The 23,963-nt window shown below is 37.9% G+C and overlaps 2 protein-coding genes across 2 annotated transcripts in view; both read left to right on the plus strand.

The window, feature by feature from the left end:
- The window catches only part of LOC126820764 (putative E3 ubiquitin-protein ligase UBR7), a 100,027-nt gene that overhangs the window by 19,574 nt on the left and 56,490 nt on the right, over window positions 1–23,963 (plus strand). The gene's annotated exons all lie outside the window — the stretch shown is intronic.
- Window positions 11,311–14,749, plus strand: LOC126820775 (RING finger protein 151). Its single transcript, XM_050548894.2, has one exon. The coding sequence runs from the start codon at window positions 12,024–12,026 to the stop codon at window positions 12,984–12,986; it is 963 nt and encodes a 320-aa protein (XP_050404851.1). The 5' UTR covers window positions 11,311–12,023; the 3' UTR covers window positions 12,987–14,749.

Raw genomic sequence — 23,963 nt, forward strand, 5'->3', positions numbered from 1 at the left:
CGTGATTTTAACAGTGATAACGACTGGAATTTAATCATTATTTCTGATGGGGTTTTCTCGGAATTTTTATATTTTTCCCGCCTGTCTGCATACTGGTTGATCTACGGGCTAAACTTTCTGAAATGATACATTAGTGAAACCAAAAATTGCTAAAATCTGCCAAAACTCTAAAACTACATTGACGCAACGTATCACGTATACGATACGGATACGGGATACGGATGGGAAAAATCCGCTTGCCAAAAGTCTCTAATAATTATGTTGAAGACATTATTGCATAGAGGGTATGCACCCGACTATTTATCATTAAACATACATTATGCAAGAGCCAAATCTGCCCATTTCAGACCTTTCTTTAGGCCTCAAATGGTATCTAAATTATTAAGTAGACATTAATTAACATATTCAGACCATATTCAACGATGCCATCGCTAGCTTGCTATATTTAACGGATTGGAATACATTCAGAGTGGAGCAATTTGACTGAAATTTTCGGCATATTCTATTTACGTTACATGGGTATCTATTTTTAACTACCACAGCGAGAACAGTCAACTCTTTATCTAATCTCCCATAATTCCCCTTTAATAACGTGTTGCACCTTAATGTATCAAAGAAATGAGTCCGCCCCGCTTAGACTTAAAATTAGAGTGTTCTCCGGTCGGTCCTTGACCAAACGCGACGTATGACGAGGTACCGCCATTACAGCTTCACTATGCTGTTGTGGTAGGATTTTTCCCCGATTGTTTCAGCTCGCCTTTCCTAGCCATCGTCCCCGACTCAGGGGCGGATTGGGGCCGTGAACCGGATTTGGCTCCCGTGTCGGAGCGGCCCCTTTTACTGACCGCGGAGCCCGGACGGGGGTCCGGGGGCCCTCCCCCTGGTAAGTTTTGAAAAATGAACCCCAACTATGCGATTTGGTGGCATATCTGATTATAATCTCTGTCAAATAATATATCTCATAAATCGATTAATTTAGGCCAAAACCCCGATCTGCAAGTAATTTACAACCATCAACCTGTGAAATTATCATATCGTATTAATTAACGTATTATCATTGCATCGTCAAGAGTCAAGAGTCAAGAGAGTGTAACTGGTTAAAATGGGACTAGTTGAGAAAATTTTGACCATTTGATTAGCCAGTTAGGAATATTGAATAAGTAGGAATATTTTCATTGAAAAATGTACCATTTTTGTTGCCGGGAGCGCTAGTTGATTCCTCCTGTGATGGAAGGCCACGAGACACATTGGTACAGAGTGACGAAAGTGAAATTCATGAAAGCTGCTTTTTGAATTTTAGATTTGTTGTTCCAGGTCAATTATTTTACCTTGACTTCGAACTTGAACATTTGACACACTACATATTGATTAATGTACACAGAATTAGTTCAGAACATCGGCAGACGTTTCTGGCGTATCCCTACAAACAGGGTGCAGGTGACTTAATAATTAGTAAATTTGCGGGTGAATCCGATGAAATTTTCGAATGAAATTCGGAATTTATACCGGCCCATTCCAGACTCCAGTGATGGCGTGGCGACCCGTTAAAGCCACCGGCCACATACATGATCCATGGCCGGTTCAATACCCCCCCCCCCCTATATAATGTTCAGCAGAAATTTTTTTTTTTTTAGACGAATTGGACAAAATTATTTTTGGTTTTCTTACTTGTCCCTGAGTGTCAGCAGTTTCCTCTATTAAGTTAAGAACACCGTCCGTCATGCAACCGCGTGGTGGAGGACATTGGCATCGTTTGGCGTATCAGGGGTTCCACTGACTTTCCACTGGCCATTGATTTATATGTGCACACGTATGTTTTTGTATCTACTTTGATTATGCTCTTCACCAGTACTGGGATGTTTAATCTTGTTACAGCCTACTCGACCACATTATTACGATTTGTTTTAGCAGATTAGTAGTTATTTAATTGCGTGATTTGATTATTATTCATCGATAATACGATCTGTATTAAGCCTATTATTCTATTAAAGGTGAAGGTCTCCTCATGTTTTCAACATTGCTTGAATTCCCATAAAGATAATTACTGTCGTCCATGAGCGTTAAAAAAGAAAGAGATGTAACCCCCTTTGCCATTTGGAGAAAGATCGGCTCCCCGAATGGGCGCCGAGGGCGCACTTTCCATTGGACGTAATACGAAGCCAACGACTAACGTGCCCATATCAGTATGGGCGCCACATAGAGCCAAGTGACAGTGGTTGGGCGCCCACGACGAGATTGGCGGGGCGCCCAACCAATGTCACTTGATTTTATGGGCGCCTCTGTTGTTTGATACATAAGGCATGATATTATGGACAGGTTGTTTTAATTACGTTATTAACATAATAATATGAATGAGTAATATTATGGGCGCTTCGCCAATCATGTCGTTCTATATGATGTGCCCCCCCCCCCCAATGGCGAGGCGCCTCATAATGAGCCACACGTTTAACATGACAACTTGAATTATGGGGCGCCCAAAACGGCTTGATTTGTGGGATGCCTTATCCCGGAGGGGCGCCCATAATGACATGATTGGTGGGGTGCCTTATAATGACAGTATATGATTGTCGGGCCTCGGGCCGCACATAATGCATGATGCCGAGTGAGATTGGTTGGGCGCCCACGACTTGATCAATGGGGAACAAACGGCATGATTGGTGGGGTGCCTCATCCCGGAGGGGCGTCCATAATGAAGAGATCGGTGGGCCACCCACGACGAGATCATGGGCGCCCATATATATATAATTGGCGGGGCGTCCATAAAGTCGAGTGAGATTGATTAGTCGCACTTTGACCCGATTATTATTAAAGGTACGTTAAAGTCGTATTCCTCCCTCCCTTCAAATTTTTATAATGTTCATATCAAAATATCATAATACGCCAATTTCGCAAATTCAGCCTCAAAATTGAAATTTTCAATTATACCTCTCCTCCGGTGCAAACCCTATTTTCCAAAATTTTCTGAGGGGAGAGCACCCTAGACCCCCTGAAGGGAGGCGCGTCCACGGTACCTCTCCTCCGGTGCAAACTCTATTTTCCAAAATTTTCGGATGGCAGAGCACCCTAGACCCTCCGAAGGGAGGCGCGTCCACGGTACCGTTCGCCATGGACCGTCATTTGTCAGTACTACGGCGCCCCCAGAAGGCTTTGCCCCCCCCCCCGCCAACATTTTGGGCTAGCCACGGGCCTGGAATGTGGGTTCTTCCATACGTATTCGCTTACGAGTTAAGGAAGTTACGAAATCAGAGGCTAGTGGGAAGATAGTGGAACTATGTAAACATTTATTCTTCTTGTATAGTCCAAACTTAAATCGTTTATCTGTTTCGGATCTAAACCAAAATCCATATTTTATACGTTATCTATACTAATATTTGTGACTGTCGTTTGTCTGTCTGTTTGTCTGTCTGTCCGGGGTTGGCGGCTACACTAGGTCTGCCCCGAGTCTGAAATTTGGGGTATAGGAGTAGTTTGGACCGGGAAGTAACATAGGCCAGGTGGCGTAAGTCTACCACTTCCGGTTTCGGGGTTATGACCCCCGAGCGAAGCCGGTCTGTTCGGGGTTGGCGGCTACACTAGGTCTTCCCCGAGTCTGAAATTTGGGGTATAGGGGTAGCTCGGACCGGGGAGTAACAGAGGCCAGGTGGCGTTAGTCTACCACTTCCGGTTTCGGGGTTATGACCCCCCGAGTGAAGCCGGGTAATGTGCTATGTCATTTTGGGACTAGCCCTTGGTACACTTTTATTTTAATAATTCGCTGTAGCATAAGGGTCTTTAGCAATGAGGGGAGGGGCGGAACACATGGAGAATACCTATATTGTCATATGCCAGAAATATTGGATCGGGGACCTAAGCGCGGTGTTCGACTTGTTATTGATACGTTTAAGAAGAGTAGATATTCACATCTTGGGGACATCAAAACATTCATATTTCAAATTATCAAATAAATAAATGGAATCATGTTTATAGGTAAAGACCGTCTATATGCCTCGTTGTTTCAGGGATGGAGATGGGTCGTTAGTGAAGGAGGTTCGTGTGGTTATATAACTAGCTGACGCAGAATGTTTAACTGGGCCGAGAAAAACATCGCAATTTTTAAAGCCGGATGTAAGCCAAATATTTTAATATCTTGGAGTAGAGAAAACATAATTTATAATCTTTTTTATCTGCTTAATGTCTGTTAAACGGATACAATTTTAACGGTTTAGTTCATTTTGTCATTTCCCCACATTTTTTCTGTCACGATATTTTCCCCCGCTCGCGTAATCTTTATCTTAATCCTTCAAAATAATAACAGTATTCCATAATCCTTCAATCATGCACGTGCATCAATACACGAGACATTATAGCAATTGGAAAGAGTTAATTAGAAGATGTAAAACATCGATTCCTGTTACCAACAAATGGCTTGAAAAAAAAAAATTAACATTAATTTTTGGATTATTACAAAATGGGTTGTGTGTATAAAAGAAGAATACCATCCGAAGGAGAATTATTTTACAGTTTAGAGGGAAGGATGTAGGAAGAACTAGAGGAGATATTTTATATTTTTATACAAAATCATGGTAAGCATCTCAATGTTTATATTCACTTTACATTTCTTAGAAGAAATGAAATGAAATGAAATGGGGTTTAATGTCCCACTGTTCTGCTCTCTTAGAAGAACATTTTGAACTTTTAATATAAGATTTAACCTGATCCGTTGCCGCATCTGCGAGAGTTACAAAAATCTATAGTGCTACGGTTGAGACAAAAATGTGATACCGTGTGGAGAATTACAGACCACAAAATATGATCTTTAGAGAGGAACTGGGGTTTGTCTGGAATGGAGGAGGTCATGCGTTTGCGGGGTGAGGGTGAGGGTGGGGGGCGAGGTGTCGATTAACATCTTATAGCAAGTGCCTTAATTTGACCATTCGTGTTAAATATAAAGAGAAGTAGCTTAACATGAAAAATAACAAAATATTGAAAAAAACAGAAAACTAAATAAAGCGAATCTATTTAACTGCATTGTCTATTTCGTGACATGACCGGCAATTCCGAAAGGCGGACCAGGAACGGGCCTTCTTAATGTAGATTTGATTTTCTCATTTTATGAGAATCCTTTTAGATTAAAACTCTGTTGGTTTGATATGATGCCATATGATGTGATTGGATGTGTTGAACTAAGCTTGAAACATTAAGCTAAAGTATAAGGTTTTAATTTCAAATATATGTCTTTCCGTGTCGACACGATGTATCTCAACCCTGTCTTGTGAACCATTGTCAGCAATGTACTTTTGTATTATAGCCAAAATGTCAATGGCGATAGAGTTCTACTAGGACGCCTTAGTACATGTACAATTCCTGGTCCTTTACTGATTATGGAGTATCCATAAAACATAATACATTATGTTCTTTTAAAAACTAAATGGGGTTAATCTATATAGGTCTAAAATATTTAATACACACAATTCCAATCATCCATGTGATTGATTTTTATTATTATTAGGCTGTATATCAATTTGCTTGAGTTCAGTGCGTCTAAAAGCAGATTTAACGGTTGAATTAACGAATAGCTGGGTTTTTTTTTATTAATGAATAAATTTTATTTACAGGTTAATGTTTATGTTATTATAGAGATATACAGAGCATTTTCTGTTATGAGAGTTGAAGTTACTCGGTAATTGATGTATATAAATATAATTAGCGATTGACTTCAATTATCAACAACAGTTCACACCAACCGTTCCAGAATAAAAGTCAGCTTTAATTAAATTAGATTCCCTGATAATAAAACCAAGACAGGTCTATGCATTATTAAAGGCACTTCCATTTTGTGAATGTGAATGAACTTGATTACTGCGCTGTACTATCAGACGAGATTTTATATTTAGAAACAATATTTCCGATAATTTGTGATTGCAATTGGCATATAGAATCCCATCGTGAACGCAGGTCTTCGATTAAACTCGTGAACTCTAAAGTTTGACCACCAACTTAATGATCTCATACTTAACAAAAAAGAACCTAAAGTACATACATGCCGAATAAAAATGTTTTCTAGGTTTTGTCTTATATTTCTGTATCAGGAACTGCCCCCCTTCCATCTTGTTGTTCGTGGAGGCAACCTTCTTCGAAAGAGGTACAAGCCTCCGCCAATTCATGTTCGATCGACACGAAACCTGGCATGCACGTTCCTTGAACAATTGCGCATCGAAAGTACGATGGTGCTTGTTTTCTCAGAAGGCTCCTTTAAGACTGATGTCTAGGGGTGCTCTCCCCCCAAGAAAAGTTTGGAAAATAAGTGGTTGCACCTGAGGGGAGGAACTATGAAAATGACGGAAAATTTCAATTTTGAGGTTGAATTTGCGACATTGACGTATTATGATATTTTGATATGAACATTATAAAAATTTGAATGAAGAAATACGACTTTAGCGTACCTATAATAAATTATGAGAAAAACGAAAAGATCGGAATCGGGTTAGAGTGCAACTTGTTAGAATTTTGAAGATTATCACGCATGGCGCGAGCTTGAATCCACCTCATTCCTATCGTGAATTTGACCTGGAAAATTTCCTACATTCTCCGGTTGGCTTTTTTTATGGCAGATTTCGTCGTGGGCGGTCCACCAATCTAGGCATAATGAGCGCCCTTCCGGGATGAGGCACCTCACGAATCATGCCGTTTTGGGCGCCCCATTGCTGAAGTCGTGGGCGCCCATTATGCATTATGTACGGCCCGACAATCATATTGTCATTATAAGGCGCCCTACCAATCATTATGGGCGCTCCATCAATCAAGTTGTGGTGTTGATCGTGTGATTCATTATTGGGCACCTCATATTTAACGACATGATTGGCAAGGAGCCCAAAAAACCAAGAGACATTTTTTGGGCGCGCCGCCAATCTCGTCATGGGAACCCAACCAATGTCACTCGGCTTTATGGTGCCTCCATACTGATATGCCCCCTTACTCCTCTGCTAGCTACGGGCCTACTCGCTCCACAATGTTTCATATTCACAATTTTTCGCCTCGCTGCTCTGAAAAAAAATCCAGTAATAACTCTACTGTAGACCCTTTCACGTTAAAATAATGTTTCGGAAAAGGGGTGTAACTCACAAGGTTTTGCGGAAAAGTGGCATTACTCTGGAGCGGAAGGTCGCAGAATGCTGACAAAATCGACAGGGTTTGTCTTCTCACGACCCCAATGTTTCACACAAAATTTGAACAAAAATCTGATCAGAAGCCAACTGTTGACATACGGATCAGCGGTAGGGTATGGGTAACGACTTCCCCTACACAGAAATATGGGCGTATAAAATGACACAGAAGTACAAAACGATATCCCCATGGCAAGACCGGCAATAAAACAAAAACCGTCTAGTCGTTCGAATGGTACGAAAAACCTAGGTCCCGTGTATACCATTGGCAACACATTAAAGATCACATGACAGTTGGAAATTGAAATAAGAGTAGGTCGTTGGGGAATTCTCCATAGCACAAGCGTGGCGTATGCCTGTTGTAATTATCCCGGTTGATGCAAAAAATAAAATTCCATTCCATTTCATTTATATAGTCTGTATATTTTTCTTTCTACACAGTTGCAATGTGGGTGATTTCAGAAGGTCTAGATACAGACACCTAAAAAAAGCATCAATGGGCGAGTAAAAGAGCAGTGGGAGGAAACCGGAGAACCCGGAGAAAACCCATGAGGTTGGCAGGCGACCCTATACTCCTTGTCACATACAACCGGGGAATTGAAACCACGCCAGTTGACTCAATGACAGACCTTATGATACAGCGCGCACATGCTAACCATTCGGCTATCTAAACCCCCAACAAAGGGCGTAAAGCTCTCATGTTTGAAACCTTAAAATAGAAGAAAATGGGTCCAAAAGCACATATTAATGTAATATGAATGTACAAAAAATGATTTATATTCAATGTTTAAATTTTTTAAATTGTAATTTCTAATCAATTATGTTCGGTTAAATAAATGGATAGTCATAATTGAACGACATTTTTAATATTATTTTGTCGTTTGTGAATCGGCCATTTTTAATTACTTCCACATTGTCTTGTGGGATATGTTTTCTTTGTTCATTACAAATGACACTCAAAACCATTGAGTACACGTCCAGTGTATTGATTTTGAAATGTTCATTGTGTCTTAAAAATTGGATATTTGGATCCCATATTTTAATGGTAAGATAACATCAATACTGATTGAAATGAACCAATATTGAATTCTAATTCGTGTTTTTAATTTCGAATATTATGGCTAAGATTAGCTCCTTTAAACAAAGGTTGGAATACAGAATATTTATTTTATCGATTAATTAGTACTATAATCTTATTATAACCTTCTTTAGATTTTAATTTTTATGCGTGTCCGCCATTACCGTTGCCATTCCATATTTTTATTTTTGTTTAATCAAACTTCATTTCTCGAGAATGCCGACATGGATTGAAAGGAATGGTTAATGCCACTCTGCGTGCGGTAGATCTAATAACAGGCTTTAACGGAAGCATATGGCACGATACGGTTGGTATTTCATTATTTATGACATGCCATTAATTAGCAGCGAATTGTCGTGATTTTTCACCTTGCATCGGCTTTAACTTTTGATAAGATTACCTCAAAGTGATGAGTTTACATTTCTTGGACGACCTAACATCGATTTGAATATCCGCTCTTCTATTCCCTTTAGAATGCCATATGCTATGTTACTATAGATACACATCAACAAATCTTAAATAAATAAACAGCCAATTCTAACGCTAATAATTTGATTGTTACTGTCTTGTAACGTAAAGTGGATGTACTAGTTCACTTAAATCTTGTATTTACTATACTATAGGTTTTTTTTTGTATTACTGATCTCCCATGTCTTTATTAAGCTAAAGACATGCATACAGAAAAACATAATGTCTCGTCAACTCAATCTAAGCTATTTTGAGACTAAGACAATTTTTTTAAATCAGAAATTTTTAGCTTGTATTATACATTATTAAAAACTGATTTGACGGTTCATTCGAGAATATTCATGTAAAATTTGATACAAATCTTCCAATTGATTTGTTACAAATAAATGTTTTAAGATTTGATTTGATTTATTTATTTTGACCATAGCTAAAGTCTGGGCCCTGTTTATGGAAATCTTAACTAAAGATAAAATCCAAATTTTAGTAGATATTTCAATTTTGATTGGCTAAGCACTAAAATCAATCTAATATTATCCAATCAAATTACTAAAATTTGGATTTTATCTTAGTTAAAATTTCGTGAAACAGGCCACAGATTATCCAATTTCAATGAAATTTAGACTTCTAGATTAATGCCCTTTAACTATAGTCATAACCCTCAACAAGGTGCAAATTATCATGTATTGCAATTATTTCGAGTTAAAAGAAGTAAAAAAAAAAACAACACAAATTCTACGGAAACAACCACTGGTTTGTACACATAACACGACGTTTCGATAAGTGTTCACTTATCGTTATTAAAGGATTTAAAAAAATCACCTAGGTCCAGATTGAGACTTTCCTAATTTTTCTCAGCCCGAAAATATCCATTGTCCTTTCATGAGTTCTCGTATGATGGAGATTAGCATGGTACGTTGGGGATGACATGAAATGCGATGGGGTTAAACGTTCCACTTTTCTGTACCATTCGGGCATCCGCCATGCAGTATGCCATGGACAAGATCTAAATATTAAAGGCGGCAAGTCTTTAACTCAAAATCATCCACAGTCTTCGACATTGCAAACACGATTTATTGGTCAGTTTTATCGACATTGATGTTGCTGAAATGAAATGAAATGAAATGGGGTTTAACGTCCTACTGTTCTGCTCCTAAACTGGGCTAATGAAGACGGGCATACGCCATGCAGTGTGCTATGAGGGAAATTTTGCCCGGGCAGCGGCGCTACGGCCTACTCTTATTTCGACTTCCAACTGCCAAGGGATCTTTTACGTGCACTCCAATGTGTACACGGGACCTCGGTTTTTCGAACGACTAGACAGCTGTCCTTGTCAGGCCCTCCGTCCTGCATCACTGACAAGGGGAAACCACGCCGGAAAATCGGGATGAACTTTCTCGGCCAATGCAGGGATCGAACACCCGACCTCCAGGCTAGCGAGCCAGCGTCTTACCCACTTAGCCACGTGATCCCCACGTGGTCTTATTTAGTCTAATTTACTGTGCATTAAGATGTTTTTATTTTTAGAATATGCAATTATAAGTTTCCGTGTGAAGATTTTTGGGTGATTTTCCTGGAGATCAGTATAGTGTTTTATGATGATTTTAGATGCGCTAGCCTTGTTTACACCTTGACGAAATCTGCATGTGACCTTACTATATAGATCTAACCGTATGGTATGAGTGACATTTTGCCGGACAGCGTCGCTACGACCTACTCTTATTTCGAATTTCAAATGTCAAGGTTTTTTTTATTTGCACGCTAACGTGTGCACAAGAACTCTGTTTTACACCCATACGAACAACTAGACACTGTTTCTTGCGAGGCTCTCCGCCCTGCATCACAGAAAAGGAAACCACGCCGGAAAATCCCGAGGAACTTTTTCGATCCCGGAATATCCTGGTTAGTGAGTGAGCGCCTTATACAATGAGCCACAATGGTCCCTATGACACGTTGGGATCTTGGAAATGTTTTCGTATGGATAAGCGGACCAGTTACAAAATCGCAACAAACCACGAGTCCCAATCCATTTTTAAATACATATACCAAACTTCGCATTAGAATTGCACATTTAATATTAGAACAGGCACCAAGGACCAAAGAGTTTCACAGGCTATTTTAATCTTTACCAGGTGATATAATATATTATGTTGGCAGAAAACACATATTGTGGAAGCAGACGTTAAACGAATTTCACAATACATTATTGTTATACTGATCCTACACAAATTATTATATACCAATTTTATACATGCATTTACAATGAATAATCTTAATATACTAGTACGTTCTGTTATAATACAATTCATTGATTGCATAAAGCAGTCGAATTTTATATTATATTGGCTAATGACCTGCTACAACATGAACTAGGCAAAAAAATCAGAAAGTCATGAACGATCAATTTTATGTATTTTTAACGACAGTTTTCTAGCATGTGATATTCAATAGAGGGAGCTTTTTTAGAACACAAAACTTTCAATGGCATTGTATTTCTAATGGCCGCGTAAGAAAACACACCCTTATTTCTCATGGATAGACAGACATAAATAAGTGTACTATAGGTATATTGTATATATATAATATGAGTTATTAAAATAAAGATAAGTTGGACAGATGATGGGCTTAACGCATGCGTGTAAGTTAATTGATTAAGCCGGGTCTGTATATAGGATGAAGAAATGAACGTTGATTTCTTATCGGGCACGCTTGATCATACACGTACCTGTAGTGGGTTCAAGTTTATTTTAGTAATTGGATAACGCGAGCTGATTTAACTGGTAGTGGGAAAAGGGAAGAAACGGTATTGACTGAATGTGTGCATTAATGGCTTAGGAATCTTTTCTTTTTGGTATCATTATAATCCACAGGAAACAAAGAATATAGACATTGACTATTGAAATAGCCATTCAAACACATTAGACGTTAAATCGATTTTACCTTTTGTACATATATTGAAACTAGTTTTAGTGACAATTCATATTTTATCCTGAAAAATAGTCTGGTGATTTTACTATAGGTGGTTAAACCGAGATCCAGTTTGTATTAGGAAAGCAATCGGTGTGCTTGTGCCATACATAGAAGGTATCATCTTACAGTGCACGATATACTAGATCTACCTTAGAGGTAAGATAGCCAGTAGAAAGGTATTCCATTCGTCTGCTCAACATATTTCACTAAAATAAACTGGAAGGAAACACATGTGGTACTAATACGCCAGTCGTGTTTAAGTTCTAGGTTACTTCATTGTATTTAACAGTTAGTACTGTGTTCATAGCCGCAAGCAAATTAAACAGTGGAAAGGAGAGTGAGTTTAAATTGATTGATTGATACAGACAATGGGTTATAATATCAATAAGTTTATAGGTAGCGTAGATCCTAATTTATTGTGCGGTGTCTGTGGTGGAGTTTTTGAAAATGCCGTACTCACATCGTGCGGTCATAGTTTCTGTTTAGAATGCCTGAAAACTTGGTTGAATCGACCTCAGACTAATTCCTGTCCAGAATGCCGAACATTGATACTCTACGATTCAGTCAAGCCGATTTTATCTATGAGAAGTTTGATCAATGGTTTAAACGTGCAGTGTGATCATGTTGAGAGAGGTTGTAAAGTTGTTGTGAAACTTGAACGTTTGGCGAAACATCTAGATACCTGTACACATTTTCCAATACGATGTGAAGGTTGTGACGAAGTGGTAAATCGATACGAACTGGCATCTCACCAGATTCAGTGCCAAGCAATTGCATCAACAATCGATGACGAAGGGCCTATTCTGGTAAACCGAGGAAAGGCGCGGGAAGACGAACCAATTCGACACATCGAAATTTCCGATTTATTATTTCGAATAACAACTTTAGAGCTTCAGTTAAAGAAACTGCGACGCGATCTACAGGAAGCAGAGTGTAGAAATGATTTTTTAGAGCGAGAATATCGTAAAGCTAGAGATGAACTTCAGCAAAAACATCAAGATATCGTTGACATCCATTTAACTGATTTTGATAGTGATTATTCATATGGCATGACTTCAGACAGTATATGTAAATTATCACTGTTGATAGCCAGGTGTTTGTTAAGAAAACCCAGCTATATCGAAAGTGATAGAATTTTCACCTGCATCAAACGTTGTTATGAGAAATATTTTCGCTGTGGTAATGAATATGAACATGACGTACACATGTTGCTAGCTACGTCTTATGCCAGTAACTGGTTTAGTCCTTGCCAACGACTTAGTTTAAACTGCTGGTTACAGTGTATTGTTAGATATCGACAACATACAAGATACCCCAGGGAAACTAAATAATTCTTTATATATATTTTTCTTTATCAGAGTGAATAATTTATTTGCATGACACATTTTTCATTATTTGACATTTAGGTCACTCTGTACAACTAATTAAATGTCAACACAGTTCTATGATTTAGTATTATGTTCAGCTAAAACCATTTTTGTTTGCGATCGATGTAGGGAAATATAACATTTTTAGTGTGGATTCTCCCAACTTGAGTAATATCCGCGATAATGGGAATCAGATTATGACAATGATTCGTATATCAAGCATGATAAATGAATCGCTTATGCTCTCTTCTTTTTACATTTTTACATTGCCATCATTAGTTATTCGGGAAATACCCATTAAGATCGAGATGTATGCATTTGCCAGCTCATCCTTGTAGTAGCCGATAATTCGCGAAACTCATAAATCACAGCATACGTTGCTGATTTATCATTTGCGATTTAACCGTGGAGAAAATTCATTCATTCAACATAGCTCAATGTAAAGCATAGGCTCGCAAGTATGCAAGATTAAATATATGTATTGAATAGGTCTATTAGTTCTACTAGACTTTGCCGTCGATAATTATTCTAAATTGCTGGCGCAATTGTCCTACCTACATCACAGTATTCAATTTTGTTAATATGTATTGTACTATTTGATAATATATCGACTCCATTGGAACACCCCAGTTCAGAATAAGTTATAAAAATATGGGTACCTTGTTAGCTTTTAAGATTGTATATTATAGTTTAATAATTTAATATTTGTCAAAATATGATATGATATGTATGTCTATAGGTGCATAGGGCCAAACTAAGGAGGTGTGGGGGGGGGGGGTGACTGGGTTCAGCCAGGGATCCCAATATTAAAGGGGTCCTCAAGTTAGTTCTAAAAACTTTGCCAAATAAGTCTGTCTATCTATCTATCATTCCGACTTACAAATAGCATTTAATGATTTAATTAAAAAATAGAGAAACGAATCCGAGTCTCGATTAACACGTAACTTTGCTACGATAATACACATTCTATGTCACATCTTGGCAACACTTCAAACAGTGATAACTTCGCTCAGAAAAAAGTAATTTGAATGAAAATGTCAATATATTAATTTGAATTATATTGTTTTGTAACTATTTTAACACCAACGGCCAGCTTTTTATCTAAATCCTACATAATGCATCTTTAATAACTTGTCAAAATGGTACTTTCTGGAACATATCATTTCAGGTTTGTTTTTAGAAGAGTATTTTTATAGAATAAAATCCGTCCATCAATATTTCATTATACAATATTGAACTAGTTTTGACGTTTCATACCCTCACGTAACTGACCGCAGTTTGCGTTACTGGTTTGATTTTCCTTCTGATTAGTGTAAAATTGCCTTTAAAGCCAGCGACCTTTTAAAGAGCACCACAATGTACATTCGTCATGTGGATGGAATTTCTTTTTTTACATAGATTATTTTATCTCTAACTTTAATTCTTGAAGGATCCAATGCCAACTCATATGACCTATGCAAACACCCTCTTCGTTTTTCAGCTAAATTTATAGGTGTAGAATGAAACCAACAAGAAAACCTCTTATAACATCCTTTCTTTTTCAAAAGAAAGGGATACAAAGGAGGAAATTAATAACTATCCTTAGCAGTTTCAACGGTGTGAAGGGTATATTAGTGTTTTCACTGTTTTGTTCAATAAGAATGATATAAAAATGTCACTGTAGAATGTACCATCATTATCAACGATCATGTATGACTGTGTTTTTATTAAATATTTGTTTTATTGAACATTATGTTATCCATTTCAGTGATGTTTTTAAAGACACATCGATAAAAATTTCTCTATTTTACTTACATTCTCTAGTAGCTTAAAGGAGCTAAATCGATAATATTTGGGACCTAGAAATTGACACAAATGGGTGGCAACGCATATAATGATATAATATGAATGTATATAAAATGATTTACATTAAATCATTTCCGTTTTACTCTAATTTCAAATCAGTTATGTTCGGCGAAATACGCGAGAAGTCTCAATCGAATGGCAATCTCTAGCGCCTGGTTATTCCACTCTACACTTGTAGTATTTATTGTTACAAATGGCGCTGAAACGCATTCTGGTACACGATTGGTGTTTCAATGGTAAAATGTTTATTTTATCTTAAATATTGGATATCAGAAGCCCATCTTTTCTCGGTAAGATCACAACATCCCCCTTGATTTAAATTGACAAATAATTCGTGTTTTCACTGTCGAAGACTTTGGATGTTATTGAGTTAGAAATTAAATGAAAATGAAATGAAATGGGGTTTAACGTCCTACTGTTTTGCTCCGAACTGGGCTAATGAAGACAGGCATACGCCATACAGTGTGCTATGAGAGAAATTTTGCCCGGACAGCGGCACTACGGCCTACTCTTATATCGAAATCCAACTGCCAAGAGATTTTTTACGTGCACGCCAATGTGTACACGGGACCTCGGTTTTTCGTCCCATCCGAACGACTAGACAGCTCTCCTTGTCAGCCCCTCCGTCCTGCATCCTGCCGGAAAATCTGGATGAACTTTCTCGGCCAATGCAGGGATCGAACACCCGACCTCCAGACTAGCGAGCCAGCGTTTTACCCACTTAGCCACGTGATCCCCCTATTGAGTTAGAGACTTAACTACTTTAAGTACAGCCCATTGCAAGAACCCCACGTTAGATACTTTCAAACTATCCCCCCCCCCCCCGATTCAGCGATTCTGCATAATGCTGCCTCTCATGACGTTTGCTTGAAATGAAATGGGGGTTTAATCCCCGACTGTTCTGCTTCGTCTGGGCTAATGAAGACGGGCGTTTGCATGAAATATACATTTGCTTTTATGGTCGCGATGAGTAAACTGTTTGAATGAAATATTGTCTGACAATTTCTTTTATGAAACATATTTAATTGGTCGCCGCCCTGTTGTCCAGTTCATTTATAATGTGTAACGTATTAAAGGGAGTATAATTCATCTTATCTTATACATAAGTACTTGCTATACTTATAAACATAGATATATACATGTTTGCCTTATTTATAGTGTAAACACTTTATTATATTAAGATCAGTGATAAACAATTGCTTTACTAAATATAACACTAAGTAGAATAACGAAAAACGACATCGACAAAGCCCTGGTTTTCATACCATTGTAAATCATACCATTAGTTTTAACCTACTATATATGCTATTGTTATTTTGTCCATATTACTTTCTTTAAACTGGAACAATGGTGTAGAATAGTATGAACGGATCTAAGGTATTGAGTCTAAGGATAGAAATTGTAATATTAAAGTCCTAGCATGCCAAAAATGTTGAACAAGCAGTTGCCTTGTGAGATACGTCCACATTTTGCAAGGGGTGGACGTAAAACAGGGAAAATCGATAGAGTCCATTCTCTAATTGTCCCCATTACTTCAAATCGAATTTGAAACAAAAAAATGTGTTAAAAACTGTAACCTCTATCGAAATCAACTTACAACCCCTAATTTAAAATAACTCCATTAAAAACTAGAGCTCCTATCACTTTCACAAGCTTTCAACAAAGGGATGGAAAGGGGGAACAAACCGGGGCGGAAAATGGGGGAATGCAGATTGTCGATAACGCACATCCGTGACGAAGAGGCAACAGAGAATGGTGTTCATGCTCTGATGTTCACAATTCATTTTACGTGAGATTCCAAAACTTTGTCCCATAACCCAGGAACTTATTGTCACCCGCCTTTCGAAGAAAGCAGGGGACTATTAAAATGTGTTCGTCCGCCCGTCCGTCCGTCCGTCCGCCCATGTCTGTCCGTCACACTTTTTGCGACACAATAACTCTCCTTCTATTTGAGCTCGAATGTTCAAACTTGGTGTTGGTGTTTATTAGGTCAATGTTTCGATGGAGTTCGAAGATAAGCATTTTCTGATTAGGGTAAGCAGAGTTAAGCAATTTGATTGGTTGATGCTTTGGGACACAATAGCTTTAGTTCTAATTAAGTGAGAGTGAGGACACTTGGTGTATAGATTTATCACATCAATACCTTCGATAATGAGCATTTTCTGCTCAGGGTAAGCAGAGCGATAAGCAATTTGATTGGCCGAGACTTTGGAACACAATAACTCTCCTTCTAATTGAGCTACAAAAGTCAAATTTGGTGTAGGTGTTTATTAGGTCAATGCCTTGACGGAGTTCGAAGATGAGCATTGTCTGCTTAGTGTAAGCAGAGATAAGCAATTTGATTGGTTGATGGTTTGGGACACGTTAAATTTAGTGAGGACACTTGGTGTATAGTTTTATCACATCAATACCTTGACTAAGTTCGATAGTGAGCATTTTCTGTTCAGGGTAAGCAGAGAGATAAGCAGGTTGATTGCTCGACACTTTGGAACACAATAATTCTCATTCTAAATGAGGTAGAATGTTCAAACTTTGTGTAGGCGTTCATTATGTGAACAACTTGATGGAGTTCGATGATAAACATTGTCAGATAAGCAATCTGATTGGTTGATGCTTTGGAGCACGATAACTTTGGTTTTAATTAAGATTGAGTGATGAAACTCCGACTATAGAGATTCATTATATCATTACCTTGACTAAGTTCGATGATGAGAATTTTCTGCTTAGGCTAAGGATCGATAAGCAATTTGATTGGTCAAGACTTTGGAACATAACAACTCTGCTTCTAATTGAGGTAGAATGGTTAAACTTGGTGTTGATGTTCATTAGGTGAATGTCTTGATTGAGTTCAATGATTAACATTTCGAGCTAAAGCTAAGCAGAGCTAAGATTTTTCATTGGTCGATGGTTTGGGACAAGATAACGTTGATTCTATCTAATAGAGAGTGATGAAACTTAGTGTATAGTTGATAATCAGTTTGATTGCTTGATACTTTTGAAAAAAATAAGTGTGCGATTAATTAATATGTGTCATCTATTTATTTTGGGATTTCGGCGGGGGACACTAGCCTCACTGTTGGCATGTTCAATATCTTTTGACCTTAAACATATATTTGAAGTTTAGTTTAAATCGGACAAGAGCTGTGGTCACAACCTTTGAACATGTATAACATGTTTTTACTGTCACTTACCGGGATTCAGAGTGGATTACTCTGCCAGAAGGACGAACTATAGAGTACCATCTCGTATCTCGAGACACGAAGGATGAGGTTTCTTATCTAGGTAAGATGCTTTTCTCTTTCTCTATGAAGTATCTCTCACACTATTTACTTCACACTGTTATAATATGTACTAAAAATTGTCTTATCTTAGAAATCAGCAACTCGATTCCATTCGATATATATTGACATGTCAGTACACAATCTTATTAATAAAGTTTCGTTTATAATATAATATTCCAATAGTCTTAATAACTGGGTTGGTAAAAATGAGACATCCACGAACTTTGCTTTCCGATTCATCAGAAACTTGACAATCCAACTCACGGCTGTCCCTAATCAAACTTGTATTATAGTTCAAAATTGTGTTCAGTGAAATATCTTGGGTAGTTATAAACATCTTACTGTGGCCAAAAAACTGATTATATATATATATATAAGGGAACTAACTCTTTCAATAATAGGATGATCTCCGACTAGTAATTCTATTCCTCATTGGCTTCAGGAGTGTTGGAAGGCCGAATGGTTAGCATGCGCGCGCTGTATCACGAGGCCTGTCATTGAGTCAACTAGCGTGGTTTCGAATCCCGGGTTTAGGGTTGCCTGTCCAACCTCGTGGGTTTTCTCCGGGTCCTCCGGTTTCCTCCCACTGCTAAAGACCCCATACGCACAAGCGAATTATTGAAATAAAATTAAACCATATGTGAGTCCCGAAATGGCCTGGTCTTTGCCGAGTGGACGTTAAACCCCATTTCCCCCTCTCTCGTTGACTTCAATGTTAAATTCTTGTCGTATTTTCGCCCCAAGACTGTCGTGATGTCGGGTAATAAAAAGGGCGACTATGACCACTATCAACCACCATATAATTCAGGACCGGTAATTGGTAAATTGCTTTTTTAAACAACGCCATAATGAGAGTTAGAATTTTGTCGTTTCCACCACGTCTTGACATTAAAGGAGCTAAATCGCTAACATTTGGGACCTAGAAATTGACAAAAGTGGGCAGCAACGCATATAATACTGTACTATGAATGTATATAAACTGATTTACATTCAATGGTTTCCGTTTTTACTCCAATTTCAAATCAGTTATGTTCGGCGAAATAAGCCAACAGTCTCAAGCGAGTGCAAATTTCTAGCGTCTGGTTATTCCAGTTTACATACGCCGTTTGATTTGGTGCAATGTGTCTAGCCTCGTTCCGCGAGTCTCCTGATACAACTGGGGCTGAAGCGCATTATGGTACACGATTCGTGTACCAATGGTAAAATGTTTATTTTGTCTTAAATATTGGATATCAAAAGCCCATCTTTTTCCGGTAAGATCACAACATGAATGTTGATTTAATTTGACAAATAAATCGTGTTTTCAATGTCGAAGATTAGCTACTTTAATTGCCAAATGAAAAAATGTATACGAAACCACATGTATACAGCCAAGTCATAGAAATTATCAAATAGTCATGCATTGAAATAAGTATAAATTGGCACACGCATTACTATGTTAAGATTTATAATGGTGTTACGAATTCCGCTCCATACAGTCACCCGGGAAAACAATTACTAGTATTTATTTTAGATCCCTTAATATATATAATAGTCCTGGATCTGACTATGGTTCTGTAGAAAAGTTTGAGTAGGGATAATTTCTTCGAAGAAATGTTTAGTAGGTAGCTTAGTCAGTATTCTGGACTTGGGTGGACACTCACCATGTGATAGGTTATTCCCTATGACGTCATCAAAGATGGCCGCCGACGTTATTCCAATTTTATCTTACCTGCTGAGTTCAATTTCTATCCACAAAACTAATTATGAATAGCCCAGATGAGGTATATTTAAAACTATGAAAATAGTATCTAATATGGCGATTTTTGTTCTTTTGGATATACCTTGAAAAATAACGTTGTCAGAGTTACTAAGTTCAATACGGGGTTCAAGAATTAATTTCCGATAAGATTGTCAGACATAGAATTTGTGCTTAGGCTGAAAACATCACGACATATCATAGAAAGTATCATTTTCAGTCAGTTTTTTAAAAGAAATTTTGCGCCTGTGAGAAGAGAATCCCATCGGACCCCATGGACCTTGGGCCCCGGTCCGTCCGTGGTATCATCTAGACCGATAGTAACCACAGGTAGATAAAACAGGCAGAAATGATGAACTTGTGGTTAATGTCGGTCATAATGTTACCATGGGGGTGGGGAGTCCGGTGGTGTTCACTTAGAATAGGCGCAAAATTTCTTTAGAAAAACTGACTGTAAATTATGCTTTATAGAGTATATCTTGGTGTTTCTAGCTTCTGCACATCTAACTTGCGGCAACCTTAGCAATTCATCAAAAACGACATAAATTCATGATTAAAAAGGGACACCAAATTACGCAAGAACATTAACTAGTTTTGAGAGCCCTGAAACTACTTTACTCTTGTTCAACCCATCCCTAAAAAGGGAGGGGAAAGATTGGATGTTAGAACGTGTTGCAATTTTCTGCGGTACCTGATTACTTTAATCATCAGTAGAAATACGCTATATAAAATAATAATTCGTGTATTATTTTACTGCTACAATAACGAAAGAAAAGTATTTTTTCCCGTTTTATCCAAAAAGCAATTCATTGTCATTTCATGCAGAATGATAAGGTGTTAAATAGTGTATGCCTTAAATTATCATATAAATTAACACTTAGTATATTGATCGAGTATTTTACAGCGACAAGAACGTTTCTGTTTAATAGAAAATTCGAATAAACAATTTATTGTTAGTTTGAGGGGAAAGTGCTACAGGTGGTAGATAATATCTAAATGTTGTTTAAATTGATTTTTTCATAAACTATGCAGATAGATGTTTATATGGAAGGTCCACTTGGATATAAAATAATATTTTGTTTGAAACAGGCCTCCTGAATACAATACAACATAGACCGCGTATGAAAATTTGCAGTCTAGTAGTTTATTCATCCCTTGATTCTGAGAAATAAAAAAAACCCATTTTGCCACCAAAGCTGGTTTGAATGGCGTTTGATGCAAAGTGAACGCACCCGTTTCTGCGTGCTCTGTTTGCGATATTTTAGTATGTTTACGGTAATAACATGTCTTAAACTCCTTCTATTATAAAGGTAACAATTATTATTGTGATCCATATAAATTTATACATAGGTTTTATTGACGCTAGGTATATGTTTGCTAATTTCATTTTGAATTCGTGTGAGAGAGTCCGCTCGTTGTATTTCTTCACAGTCAGAAGATACTACATCTGGTAACTATGTATTGTGACATCACATCTTGCGGTAACTATGCTTGACATCATTAATTAGTATGCACAGATAGTTCTTTAGCTAAATTTCTTATTTTTTTTTTAACTTTTCCCACGTTTTCGCTTAAAAACGTGGTATGTGTTTTCTTGAAAATTAATAAAAAAAATTACCAAAAATATGTTCTTCAAATACGTTCAAATAAACAGCTTCATTCTGGCCTTTATTTCATAGAAATTGACGGAAAACTAGAGCGGGTAGGATAAAATTGCTATAATGTCGGCAGCCTTATTTGATGACGTCATTGTGGAATAACCTACCACGTGGTGAGTGTTCACCCAAGTTCAAAATACTTACTTGGACACCCACTAAACATTTCTTCAAAAGGAGCCACGGTAGCTAGGTGGTTAAGACGCTGGATCGCTAGCCTGGAGGTCGGGTGTTCGATCCCTGCATTGACCGAGAAAGTTCATCTGGTGCAGAACGGAGGGTCTGACAAGGACAGCTGTCTAGTCCTTCGGATGAGACGAAAAACCGAGGTCCCGTGTTTACATTGGAATGCACGTAAAAGATCCCTTAGCAGTTGGAATTTGATATAAGAGTAGGCGATAGTGCCGCTGCCCGGGCAAAATTTCCCTCATAGCACACTGTATGGCGTATACCCGTCTTCATTAGGAGCAGGACAGTAGGACGTTAAACCCCATTTCATTTCATTTTCATTTCATTTCTTCAAAAAAATTCTCCCTACTCAAACTTTCCTACAGAACGATAGTCAGATGCTGGATTATAATATTCAAGGAGATAAGGGCTATAGAAAAATGAAAAAGAAAAATAAGATATTTACTAATCATGTTTATGGTACATTGTAGCACTAATCTGAAATTTCGTCGATTTTGATTTGTGGTAAAATGTGTCGAATCCGAGAGAGAGAGAGAGAGAGAGAGAGAGAGAGAGAGAGAGAGGGGGGGGGGGTCCACTCGACACAAACTAGGTCATTTCTGTCCTAGAAAGGCGAATAACTGCGTACTACTTCTATTCCTGCAACTGATTCAAAATACTGGCTGTTACGGGATATTTCAGAAACATCAGTAAATTAAAGCATTTGAGAAATAGTTCAAAAGAAAAACTAAACGTATTTATGTTACAAAATCGATAAACACGCTCCTGTTTCGAATTTATCGGAGGTTTAACCATTAGAGCAACTCGACGTTAGCGCATCTCAAGCATGGTTAAATGGACAATAAACAACCTCTAAATTCGAAACAGGAAGTGTGTATCGCATAATTATAATCTATGGAACGTTTTACCAAAGGAATTTATTCTCAAATAATAAATACACAAGTTGTTAGCTGTGCTAAATCCCTATAGGGGCTTAATATCTCTTCTTTTGAACCTAAAATGGATAAAATTTTGTTCGACGATATTATTATAGTGAGCAGTCCAAATTGAATGACAGTCGCTCACGCCTGGTTAGTCCAGTCTACAGCGGCAGTACGGTTTGACATTCACCAAGGCTAAATTGGGCTCGAGATCATAGAGTACAAGCCGTAGGCGCGGGTGCCGATCTTGGTGGTAGTAGCAAATATTCGGGGTTAATTCGTGTTTATGTCGAAGACTGAATGATATTGAGTTAGTTCTTTACGCCCTTTAAACGAAAAGTGATTTTGGGTGGTCCAGAAAGATAATTCGTAACCCGTTTCGGACAGGACAGACATTTTATTCAGAGTGTTTGGTCGCGTTCACTTATTTCCTATTAGTAACGTGCCCCAGAATAAAAACATATCTCCAATTATATCGATAATCATGCCATCATAGTCCTATACATGGCCATTTGTAAGCGCGAAATCGGTAACGTGTCCATGCTTTGAAATTAGTCGTGCTAAACCAGTCAACTTCGGCGCCTCGTAGGCCGGCCTATATTATCATACAAAACATTACAGACAGGATAGCAATTCGAGTTCAGAAAAACGTGATCGCGAGAGAGAGAGCAATGGGGTTTAACGTCCACTCGACACAGACTAGGTCATTTCGGGACTAACAGGCGACCCTACTCCGTGTCACGTACAACCGGGGAATCGAAACCCCGTCAGTTATCTCAATGACAGACCGTATGATACAGCGCGCGCGTGCTAACCATTTGGCCATCCAACCCCCCAAAACGTGATCGCGGCATGTCAACAATAGTTTCAGTAGATGTGAAGTATATATACTAAACCAAAACGTCACGGTTAACAGAAAATCAACTACTGATAAAGCATGCTACGCCTGTGTCTAGCCCCGCCTCCTATGTTCAATTTTTCAGAACCCATATACTATGGAAGACCAAATGGGACAATATTCATGATTCTTGTTTCTACATTCCAGTTTGAACATTTTAGACACGAACGCAACATTCTAAACTAATGATTTTTGTTTCTACATTCTTATGTCAACATTTCATTTCCAAAATCAACATTTTAAACAAAAAATGACTTCATGTTTTATTTTCGGCGTTTTATCGGTAACTTTTATATATCATTAAATTAAAATTAAAAAATAATTTCTTAATTTTACACGACAAAGAAATCAATTCATTGGTTTCTGAAAGTATCAAAAAAAATCTGGAATTTGAACTCTTATGAAAATATTTTCT

Source organism: Patella vulgata, chromosome 5 (assembly GCF_932274485.2).
Source record: "Patella vulgata chromosome 5, xgPatVulg1.2, whole genome shotgun sequence".
In the NCBI taxonomy this organism is placed as follows: Eukaryota; Metazoa; Mollusca; class Gastropoda; family Patellidae; genus Patella; species Patella vulgata.

Bases quoted from the DNA above. Each gene is read 5' to 3' on its own strand.
- LOC126820775 (XM_050548894.2), top strand. From the start codon at position 12,024: ATGGGTTATAATATCAATAAGTTTATAGGTAGCGTAGATCCTAATTTA.